At 47.0% G+C, this 12,258-nt stretch overlaps 1 protein-coding gene across 2 annotated transcripts in view; it reads right to left on the reverse strand.

Moving 5' to 3' along the window:
- The window catches only part of NHSL2 (NHS like 2), a 166,360-nt gene that overhangs the window by 95,210 nt on the left and 58,892 nt on the right, over positions 1-12,258 (reverse strand). The window contains exon 1 of one of the 2 annotated variants that reach the window (XM_038748434.1): positions 1,119-1,176. The exons of the other annotated variant lie outside the window; for it this stretch is intronic. Coding sequence (XP_038604362.1) covers positions 1,119-1,134 — 16 coding nt within the window. The 5' untranslated portion in view covers positions 1,135-1,176. Of the gene's footprint in view, positions 1-1,118; positions 1,177-12,258 lie in introns of those variants that run through there. 2 annotated transcript variants of the gene reach the window in all.

Below are 12,258 nucleotides of genomic sequence, written 5' to 3' on the forward strand. Positions count from 1 at the left end.
CCGAAAGCAGGGGCTGTGGAGGGTGGGGTGGGAGGGACGACGTTTAGGGACTCAGAGAGTGAAACCCAGGTTTTTCAGAGGAAGGAGGCTCATGCAGTATGACTCCGGAGAGCCAGTGCTAGGAAAACCAAACTGGGAGCTGTGTGTGTCAGGGACGTTTTCGGATCCAGATTTCAACGCTTCTAGTGCCGTAGCGGATAGAGCCCAGGCCCGGGACGCAGAAAGTCATGGGTTCGAATCCCAGCCCCTGCATCCGTCGGCTGTGTGACCTTGGCCAAGTCACTTCACTTCGCTGTGCCTCAGTTCCCTCATCTGCAAAATGGGGATTGAGACTGTGAGCCCCACATGGGGCAGGGACCGCGTCCAATGCGATGTGCTTGCATCCGCCCCGGCGCTTAGTACAGTGCCTGGCACATAGTAGGCGCTTAACAAATACCAGCAGCAGCAGCATCTGCAACTCTAGATTCGCCTTTCGGAGGGAGCCAGGTCTCCTATCGTGCAAGCCACGCCAGGGGAAAGGGGGGGTGGGGGGAAGGATACCATCAAATGCACGTGCAATTGGAGGAGAAAAAGAAAAAGATGAGGGGGCGGGTGGGCGTTCCACGGGCATGGGAATACATTACTCTGTGTCATTCCATGCACGCCTGGGAGAGCTACAGCCCAGAAATCTGGAGGTGTGTGTGTGTGTGAGTGTGTGTGTGTATGTGAAAGAGAGAGAAGGATGACAGCTTGGGGGGGGGGGGGGGGGCAACAGAGGTTTTCTGCCAAAGATGTGCTAAGTCTGGTCCAAAGCCTACTGCATGAGCCGAGATGGAAAGGGAAAACCTTAACGACTTAAACTTCAGCTGAAAGAGGAAACCGAGCGAGACTGCATGGGATGGAGGGAGCTCGCTCGCTCGCTCGCTCTCTCTAGCCTTGGGAGCCATTGTTTGTGCAATTCAGACCTGCAGGGAGAGACTCAAAAGAGTTCACCCCATCTCACTTTCTCACATCCCCCAACCCCCCTGCCCCATGCAAAGGCAAACCAATGGTCCCAGACCCAGAAAAGCACCCAGCGCTGATGGCAATCAAATGACGGTAGGAAAAAAAAAGAGCCATTAAGGAGGGAAAGGGAATACCTGTTGCTGATTGCATTCTGCTCTGCTTTTTACTCTTCTGCTGCTTGTGGTGATAGTTGCCCATCATTCTGTGCCGGCAGAGCCTTCCCCTCTTCTCTCTCTCTCTTCCTTCCTCTCTCCCTCCCTCCCCCCCCCCCCAACCCGGTCCTCTCCCCTCCCCCAGGTGTTTACATCACCTCATCTCCTCTGCTGATTTCCCACATTCATTCAATCCAATTCAATCGTATTTCTTGAGCGCTTACTGTGTACAGAGCACTGTACCGAGCACTTGGGAGAAGACAATACAACGACAAGACAGACACATCCCCTGCCCACAATGAGCTCACAGCCCAGAGGGGGGAGACAGACGTTAATAGACATAAATAATAAAAAAAAATAACAGATACTTTCCTCCAGCCCCCGTCGTGGTCGAGTCCCGGGCCTGCTCTCCAGCCGGGACCCTTGATCGGTCCCACCTTACCTCCTCTTCCTCCCCCCCAGTGTCCCCCCGGATCACTCACTGTACTCCTTCCCAGACCCACGCAAAACACGGAGCCTGGGCTCTGCCTTCCCCGGGGATAGCCAGTCCCTTCCCTGAGCAGGGAAGAGATAATCCTGGCATCGGGGAAGGTTTGCTTCACCCAGCCTGCTGTCCAGCTTCATCTGCTTTGGCTAGCAGGGATGGATCTCTCCCTGGGAGTGTGAGTGTGTGTGTGTGTGAGCGTGTGTGTGTCTCCCCAGCTTGCTCCTTCTTCCCCCCTCTAGCTCTTTTCCTCTCTCTCTCTTCCCCCTTGCCTTTTCTCTGTGCTCTGTCATTTCGCCTTTCTCCGCAGAAGCTTGCAGGAACCGGGGGCCAATAACAGAACCCAATCAGAGAGTGACAGAAACCAATGAAGGAAGGTTCTTCCGCGGGGATCATAAGGGAGGCAGCTCCCATTCCGCCGGGAACCTGACACAGCTCCAGAATCCACACCTGCCTCATAGTCCTCAAAAGGATTTAGTCCAAACGGGACCCATCATCGGGCCGGCAGCCTGGATGTGGAATGATTCATTCCACCCCCTTCCCAATGTCCACTACACACCTCTTGCAGGCTGAGGCTGAAGGGACCTCTCACAAACACACACACACACACACACACACACACACACACACGCAGTCCCACCTGGCATCCCCTTCCACCCAGCTTCCTCTGCTTTTTCTTCCCAATCGCCCACAGTAGTTGTGTGAGCTATGCACAAATTGTAGCTGGGGCCGACGGCAGCCAATGAGATTCTGGCTTTCAGGAAACCTTGTGTAAATATAAATACACACAAGCTGTCGCTTGGAAAATGCTGCAGCCCTGTGGGACAAGTGACAGAGTTGCGGGTTTTGGCCCGTTCCCCCTCCCCGGGGGAGATGGAGGGCAAATACTTTGCCGCTTTTGCCGCCGCCGTTGAGTAAATTTGTTCTTCGGAGAGCTGGTCTGGGAAGCCTTATGTAGCTGCTTCTATGAGTTGAGCAGTTTTGGATTAATGTGGCTCGTGGAGAGTACAATGTCTATGTTCATTGCTTATAATCATATAGTTGGCATCCTCTGGGATTCATGCTACATTTTTAATAGTCCCAATACCCACCAGTCAGAGCTTCAGTGTCTAATTAATACTGAGCCAGATTCTCCCAGTTCACATACGACTCCCTGGAAATCCATCAGGCATTTTTTTCTGTGGAAGGAGCATTAACTTTCAAGTCACTGGGGTGTCATTTACTAAATTACTTTCCCACTGCACCCCTTCCTCCTGTGGCTTCCACCAATGGCCAAAACATCTACTTTTAGACATCTTCCAAAGCTTGCTTTTCCCAAGAAAGGCCTGCCATGCATATAGGACACTGTCATTCGCTTTTTGTATGTAGTATGCCCTGTCTGATCTACACTGTAAATTCTGGGAGGATAGAAAGCATTTTTTATGGTATTGTTAGGTTCTTCCTATATATAATAATAATAATAATGTTATTTGTTAAGCACGTGCTACGTGCCAAGCACTGTTCTAAGCGCTGGGGGAGATTCAAGGTAATTAGGTTGTCCCACGTGGGGCTCACCGTCTTCAGTCCCATTTTACAGATGAGGTAACTGAGGCCCAGAGAAGTGAAGTGACTTGCCCAAGGTCACACAGATGACAAGTGGTGGGGCCGGGATTAGAACCCATGACCTCTGACTCCCAAGTCCGGGCTCTTTTCACTGTGCCACGCTGCTTCTCTATATGTGTGGCACGCACTGTTCTAAACTGTGAGTAGATACGAGTGGCGAAGTGGTGGGGCTTAGTGAATAGAGCTCAGACCTGGGAGTCTGAAGGACCTAGGTTCTAATTCTGGCTCCACCACTCATCTGCTGTGTGACCTTGGGCTAGTCACTTCTCTTCTCTGGGCTCAGTTACCTCATCTGCAAAATGGGGATTAAGACTGTGAGCCCCATGTGGGAGTAGTACAGTGTCCAACCTAATTAGCTTGTATCTACTCCAGCGCTTAGTACAATGCCTGGCACATATTCAGAGCTTGACAAATACCACAAAAAATAGGATTCCAATTTAGTAAATTACAGCTTCAGTGCACTGAATCAACCTTTATAGACAGCTTTCAGGAATATATAAGAGAATCCCACTTTGGTTTCATCCCCATTTAATGGGACCCCCTGTCGGACATCTTTCCCTTCTTACTTTTTCCCCACATCATTTGACTAAGAGAACCCAACTGTCTTCCTGCCATAGTGATACTCAGAGTTCCCCCACAGACAGAGATTCCCATGGAAACCAAACAAAAAAGTAAGAGAAAAGAGAAACAGAAGGCTAACTTTCTTTTTCTACTGCTACCTGATCCCTAGTGGTGTTGCCCTGATCTCCTCCAAGCCTGAGCTCAGGGGCCGGGGTTCATATTCATGCCTGCATTAAATAACGATGCTCAGATGGGAGGAGGTAAGCGTCAATTTACAGCCACTTCACGGTTGGGGAAATCGAGGTGTGTTTTCAGGCCAAGATCCCCATCACAGGCTATGAGTTCTCCCCACAATCGTTTCGAACTCCTCCTAGAGAGGTAAGAACCGTCTAAAGTCATGGAATCCCCACAGCTTGCTGATTACATAAAGACTGATCCCCAAGATTAAAGTTCAAGTTGTGGAGTTCATAAGCCTTGAAGTGCATGAACAGATGTTCGAGATGGTGACCAGCTGTTTTTCATCCCTCCCATGGCCCAGAAAAAAACGGCCTTGAATTATAGCAGGAAGGATTGAGATTAGATGCAAACCTAATAAAACCATTCAGCAAGAAGTCATATAGTCCAGCCCCCTGCCTCCAGACAGGATATGAAGCCTTCCGAGATAGTTGACTCTTAAAAGATTTCCAAGGGTGGAAATTCCACGGCCTTGGGAGTGTGTCCAGGGTTTAGCTGCTTTCAATGGCAGGAAGCTCTCCCTAAGGATAGGTTAGCTCTCACCCAATCTCCTTTTCAGAAAAGGAAGCTTTATTTCTTCTTGCTCACCCACTGTGAGGATGGAGGATGGAGGATGGAGGGAGGACCTCTCTCTTTTAAAAAAAAATAAACCAGAAGAGAGTTATTAAATCAACCCTCCATGATCTCTAGTCCAGGCAAGTCCAACCCCCTTAACCTCACCCCTCCATGATCTCTAGTCCAGGCAAAGTCCAACCCCCTTAACCTTTCTACTGGGTTTTACTTTCCAATCTTTGATCACCATGCCCTTAACCAAGGAACCCCACGTGGAACAGGGACTGTGTCCGATCTAATTGACTTTTTCCCCCCCAGCGGTATTTATTTAAGTGCTTACTGTGTGCCAAGTGCTGTACTAAGCCCTGTAGTAGATACAAACTTAATCAGATCAGACACAGTCCATGTTCCACGTGGGGCTCAATTCTTATTCCCCATTTTACAGAGGAAGTAACTGAGGCCCAAAGAAGTTGAGTGACTTGCCTATGGTCGCATGGAAGATAAGCGGCAAATCCGGGATCAGAACTCAGGTCCTTTGACTCCCAGGCCCGTGCTGTTTCCAGGAGGTCATCCTGCTTCTTGCATCTTCCGCAACATTTACCCCCATTGTTTGGCACGTAATAAACACCTAATAAATACCACAATTATTATTGTGTTGCTTGTCTCTGGACTGTCTCCAATTTCCCTGCAGGGATTCGCCAAATGAGCACTCTGCCCAGACCTGAGTCACATCCAGTATAGCAGAAGGCTTTCTTCCCGTGTCTTCCTAGTCACGCTCTGACTAATAAACCAGTGGCATATTAGGACAACATTGCTACTGTTCAATGTGTGACCCTCCGTCACCCTTGGGAATCTCCTATCTTCTTTCTTATGCCTTTCCAGCGAACCGCCCCTCTTACTGGACAATTTTCTTTCCCAAATAAACCACGCTGCATTGCATCCTTTCTATGCTTCATCCTGTTTTAGTCAGAATGTTATTCTAATTGGCGACGATCACTTAGAGAAGCAGCGTAGAACACAGGCCTGGGAGGCAGAAGGTCATGGGTTCTAATTCCGCCTCCTCCACTTGTCTGCTGTGTGACCTTGGGCAAGTCACTTCATTTCTCTGCACCTCGGTTCCCTCATCTGTAAAATGGGGGTTAAGATTGCGAGTCCTGTGTGGGACAGGGATTGCGTCCAATTTGGTTAGCTTGTATCTACCCCAGTGCTTAGAATAGTGATTGACACATAGTAAGCGTTTAACAAATACCATTATTATTATTATTATTGTTATTATTATTACTGTGGCCCTGGTCGACTCATAACCTTAGAGGCAGGATGGGCCAGTGATGGAGAAGGCAGTGTGGGATAAGGGGGCTGGTTTGCGTAGCCCCCGTACGAGCTTCCAGGGCTTAGTGGACAGAGCTCGTGCCTGGGAGTCAGAAGGTCATGGGTTTTAATCCCACCTCTGCCGCTAGTCTGCCGTGTGACCTTGGGCAAGTCACTTCACTTCCCTGGGCCTCAGTGACCTCATCTGTAAAATGGGGATTAAGACTGTGAGCCCTGTGTGAGACAAGGACTGTGTCCAACGAGAAGTAGCGTGGCTCAGTGGAAAGAGCCCAGGCTTTGGAGTCAGAGGTCATGGGTTCAAATCCCGGCTCCGCCAATTGTCAGCTGTGTGACTTTGGGCAAATCACTTAACTTCTCTGGGCCTCAGTTCCCTCATCTGCAAAATGGGGATTAAGACTGTGAGCCCTACGTGGGACAACCTGACAACCTTGTAACCGCCCCAGTGCTTAGAACAGTGCTTTACACATAGTAAGCTCTTAATAAATGTCATTATTATTATTATTATTAGCTTGCATCTACCCCAGCACTAAGAACAGTGCTTGACGAATACCAACATTATTACTATTATTATTTTTATTATTATTTGCCCAAGCCAGACAAAGCAGAGATGGAAGGCCTGCTATGTGACCTTGGATAAGTCACTGAACTTTTCTGTGCCTCAGTTTCCTCATCTCTAAAATGGGAACTGAATGTCTCTTCTCCCTCTCTCGGACTGAGAGCACCATGTGGGAAATGGTCATTGCCCAACTTTAAAGTCATCAATCACCTTGCCTCCTCCTACCTCACCTCGCTACTCTCCTAGTACGACCCAGCCTGCACACTTCATTCTTCTAATGCTAACCTTCTCACTTCTCCTTGATCTCCTCTATCTCACTACCGTCCTCTCACCCACTTCCCACCTCTGGCCTGGAGTGCCCTCCCTCCTCAAAGCAGACAGACAATTACCCTCTTCCCCTTCAAGACCTTACTGAAGGCACATCTCCTCCAAGAGGCCTTCCCTAAGCCCTTTTTTCCTCTTCTCCCTCTCCCTTCTGCATCACCCTGCTTTCTCCCTCCATTCATTCCCCGCCACCCCCAGCCCCACAGAACTTAGGTACTTATCTGAAATTTATTTCTATTAATGTTTGTCTCCCCCTCTAGACTGTTAGATCATTGTGGGCAGGGAATGTGTCTGTTTATTGTTCATTCATTCAATCACATTTATTGAGCACTTACTGTGTGCAGAGCATTGGACTAAGCACTTGAGAAGTACAAGTCAGCAACATACAGAGATGGTCCCTACCCAACAACGGGCTGTTCTATCGTACTGTCCCAAATGTTTAGTACAGTGCCCTGCACACAGTAAGCACTCAAGACTTGTACTTCCCAAGCGCCTAGTACAGTGCTTGATTGATTGAATGAATGAATAAATACAATTGAATGGATGAATGAAAATGAATGAATACAGTGCTTGGGACAAAATAAACAGTTACCAAATGCCAAAATAATAATTATTATAAGGACAAGTAAAAAGGAACATTGGCTGCATTCTGCATTTGTAATAGGGCTTCTATCTTTTTCAGGAAACAGCCATTAGGGGGTGACAATCCTATTTAATGAGGAATACTTTTATCAAGTTCTCCAAGGCACTACTAACCAGACCAACAAATCTGATTCATCTTATTCGACTCCCTAAATCATGAGAAATTGTGAGCCAAAGAGAAGGATTGGGTTTGGGAAAGTTTTTTTTTTTCCTAACAGCTATCCGGAACAGTCCGATTTGATTATCTTCTATCTGCCCCAGTACTCAGTACAGTTTTTGGCACATAGAAAGCACTTAAATTCCATTGTTAATTTTGTTACTAGCTCCAGGCAACTGTTCTAATTTTCGGGAGTACTCAGGATAGTTTGTTGTTGTTTATGGTATTTGTTGAGCACTTACTATGTGGCAGGCACTGTACTAAGCGCTGGGATAGATACGGTCCATGTCCCACATGGGGCTTACAGTCTTAATCCCCGTTTTGCAGATGAGGTAATTGAGGCACAGAGAAATGAAGTGATTGGCCCAGGGACGGAGCCAGGGTCAGAGCCCAGGTCCTTCTGACTCCCAAGCCCATGCTCTATCCACTAGGCCACTCAGCTTCTCATGGGAAGTCAGAGTTGGTCAGAGTTGCCAATATTTCAGAGGGAGCAGAACTTCTTTCCAGGTGGACACATCTTGAAGTTTATAAAAGTCTAAGAAGTGCACCTGCCAGCAACTGGGCTGAGAGCCACCAAGGCCAGCATCCAGAACTTCACTCTACTCTGATCACTGAAATCCTAAAACACCGGGGATGTATTTCGATAGAACATGTTGTCCACCCTAAAAAAAATTGAACACTTTGCTTACTACTTTGCTGCCGAACCACGGCATCTGGATAATTATAGAAATTGCACAAGACAGAGGAAGGTTGTTATGGAAACTGGCATAAATCATTTCAGCACCAACATACCTTGGCAAAAGGAATGATGCTTAAAGATCACACCAATGCATAGGAATGGATCAAGAGCTTAGTACAGTGCTCTGCCCATAGAAAGCACTCAATAAATACGATTGAATGAATATCAAGCAGCAAGGCCTAGTCGATAGATATAAGGGTCCGGAAGTCAGGAGGATCTGGGTTCTAATGCTGCCTTCGCCACTTGTCTGATGTGTGACCTTAGGCAAGTCACTTCACTTCTCTGGGCCTCAGTTACCTCATCTGTAAAATGTGGATTAAGACTGCAAGCCCCAGGTGGGACAGGGACCATGTTCAACCTGATTAGCTTGTATCTACCCCACTGCTTAGTACAGTGCCTGGCACATAATAAGCGCTTAACAAATACCATTAAAAAAATAAATAGGGCTTGCATTTAAGTCGTGCCAGTGTATATGAGTACTCGTACACTAGGATTACAGCCAATCAATCATTAATATTAATATTCCTTATTATTAATAATAATAATAATGACATTTTTAAGTGCTTACTATGCACTAAGCATTATTCTAAGCACTGGAGTAGATATGAGGTTATCAGGTTAGTTGCAGTCCCTGTCCCACAGAGAGCTTGCAGTCTAAATCCCCATTTTACAGATGAGGTAACTGAGGCACAGAGAAGTGAAGAGACTTGACTAAAATCACCCAGCAGGATTAGAACTCAGGGATTAGAATCCAGGTCCTTCTAGCTTCCACTATGCCGTGTTGCCTCTAATTTATTGAGCACCTACTGTGTGCAGAGCACTGTAATAAGCATTTGTGACAATGGATGCAGAAGATATGAAACTCTTTTATGATGGTGAGCAGAAAACCAATCCATGTTGTCTAGGATTCCAAGGTTTTTCTCTCTTTCCAGGGTAATAAAAACAAACATTTTTTTTCCTAACATCCCATTCATAGGGGTGTTCCACATATTGGGATCACTAAAAATTCTCTTACAGCCTTAACTGATAGATAATCTTGTTGCTTGGAAAATCTGCCCCCAAATTTGCAACAGTTTACAACAATTCCATTTGAACAACGGCCTTATATTAACGGCACTTTAAATTCTTTTTTGAAAAAATCTTTATTGCTAGAGTTACTTGTTAATGACTTCCTGAGCAAAGACCTGTAGGAAAGATTGAAACCAAGAGCTAAAACCTGAGGAGGCTCTTCCAAAATGCAGCATCCCTGAATTAGATTAAAAAACTCAGCCTCTTGTGTAGAATGGAATTTGGGCCATGGAATTCATTGGTCAAGAAGGATGTGCTGGACACCATCAGGAGAGAGCACCAGGCAGCTAATAAAAACATAATTGAATGCAAATCTATTTACAGGCTGTGTTCCAGCTGACTTTTTTGCTTATATAATCGTCAGGAAACTCAATGTTTTGGTTCCCACAGCAACTGTGCTCAGCTCCATTACATACTGGTACACCTAGGAGCCTAGGGAAGCTACATTTGCAGAGATCCAAACTTTAATGACTTGCCTCCGATCCTCAAGGACGTTGCATTGGCAGGAAAGAGTGGGCGGCTGAATTGAGGATTTTGTCAGTCGGGAGAAGACCGACAAGCTCCACAAAGTTACCGTGAACCTTATCGCAGATGGGGGAGGAGGTGCTTTGCATTTAGGGTGTGTAGAAGGAGGGTAGCCAACCAATTTCCTGAACCCCTCGGCATAAGAACTAGAAGAAAGAGAAAGCGATTCGAGTGAGAACTTCAATTCAAAGTCTTAGAAAGCCTCAGGGTTCCGAAGCACCAGTGGATGTTTCCCGGGAGCCTTGGTGGACCATATCATCTTTCCGTCCTTTGCTCTTCAAATAATCAATCAATCGTACATTTATTTATTTATTGTATTTGTTAAATAACTGCGGTATTTGTTAAGCGCTCATTGTGTGCCAGGCATTGTACTAAGAGCTGGGGTGGGTACAAGCAAATCGGGTTGGAAACAGCCCATGTCCCACGTGGGGCTCTCAGTCTTAATCCCCACTTTACAGATGAGGTAACTGAGGCACGGATAAGTTAAGTGACTTGCCCAAGGTCACACAGGAGACAGGTGGTGGAGATGGGGCTTCAAGGCTCTCCATCACCTCGCCCCCTCCTACCTCACCTCCCTTCTCTCCTTCTACAGCCCAGTCCGCACCCTCCGCTCCTCCACCGCTGATATCCTCACCGTACCTCGCTCTCGCCTGTCCCGCCATCGACCCCTGGCCCACGTCATCCCCCGGGCCTGGAATGCCCTCCCTCTGCCCATCCGCCAAGCTAGCTCTCATCCCCCCTTCAAGGCCCTGCTGAGAGCTCACCTCCTCCAGGAGGCCTTCCCAGACTGAGCCCCTTCCTTCCTCTCCCCCTCGTCCCCCTCTCCATCCCCCCATCTTACCTCCTTCCCTTCCCCACAGCACCTGTATATATGTATATATGTTTGTACATATTTTTTACTCTATTTATTTATTTGTTTTATTTGTACATATCTATTCTATTTATTTTATTTTGTTAGTATGTTTGGTTTTGTTCTCTGTCTCCCCCTTTTAGACTGTGAGCCCACTGTTGGGTAGGGACTGTCTCTATATGTTGCCAATTTGTACTTCCCAAGCACTTAGTACAGTGCTCTGCACATAGTAAGCGCTCAATAAATACGATTGATGATGATGATGATGATGATGGGACTAGAACCCATGACCTTCTGACTCCCAAGCCCATGCTCTATCCACTATGCCCTGCTGGTTCCCATTCTTTCTATGTGCCAAGCACTGTTCTAAACGCTGGAGTAGATTCAAGTTAATCGGGTCCCTGTCCCACATGGGCCTCACAGTCTAAGCAGGAGAAAGAACAGGTCTTGAATCCCCATTGTAAGAGAAGCAGCGAGGCTCAGTGGAAAGATCACAGGCTTGGGAGTCAGATGATATGGGTTCTAAACCCCGCTCTGCCACATGTCTGCTGTGTGACTTTGGGCGAGTCACTTAACTTCTCTGTGCCTCAGTTACCTCATCTGTAAAATGGGGATTAAGACTGTGAGCCCCACGTGGGACAATCTGATTTCCTTGTATCCCCCTCAGTGCTTAGAACAGTGCTTGGCACACAGTAAGTGCTTAACAAATACTATTATCATTATTATTGTACAGCTGAGGAAACTGTGGCAGAGAGAAGATAAGTGACTTGCCTAAGGTCATGCAGCAAACAATTGGCCGAGCCAGGATTAGAAGGGTTGAGAGACTCTAGATTTAATGTAATGACCACATAACACAAGAGAGAGGTTCGCAACCAAGTCCACTAGACTGGAATAATCCGGGCAATTAAGTCATTGGAGACATAGGCACCTGTTCCTCTCTTCCTAATAATAATAATAATAATGATGGCATTTGTTAAGCGCTTACTATGTGCCAGATCTAGCCAAATGTTCTCAATTCTCACACACTGTTACGTCCCTGTGACCCCTCCCCCTTACAGTGGAACCTCTAACACTTCCAAATGCTTTTCTCCAAATTCGGAGTGGTCTAATGGAATTTGATCCATCAATAAATGGTACTTATTGAGTGCTTATTGGGTGCAGAGCCCTGTCCTAAACTCTTAGGAGAGTACAATATAACAGAATTAGCAGACATGTTCCCTGCTCGTAACAAGATTACGGTAAAGAGGGAGGGACACACATTAAAAAGCATGGGCCTGAGAGTCAGAGGGACCTGGGTTCCAATTCTGGCTCTGCCACTTGTCTGCTGTGTGATCTTGGACAAGTCACTTGACTTCTCTGTGCCCAAGGTACCTCAATCTGTAAAAAGGGGATTAAATCCCTCTCCCTCTGACTTAGACTGTGAGCCCCATGTAGGACAGGGATTATGTCCAATTTGATTGAATTGTATCCACCCCAGGGTTTAGAACTGTGCTTGATAA

This window comes from Tachyglossus aculeatus, chromosome 6, assembly GCF_015852505.1.
Source record: "Tachyglossus aculeatus isolate mTacAcu1 chromosome 6, mTacAcu1.pri, whole genome shotgun sequence".
Classification (NCBI taxonomy): domain Eukaryota; kingdom Metazoa; phylum Chordata; class Mammalia; order Monotremata; family Tachyglossidae; genus Tachyglossus; species Tachyglossus aculeatus.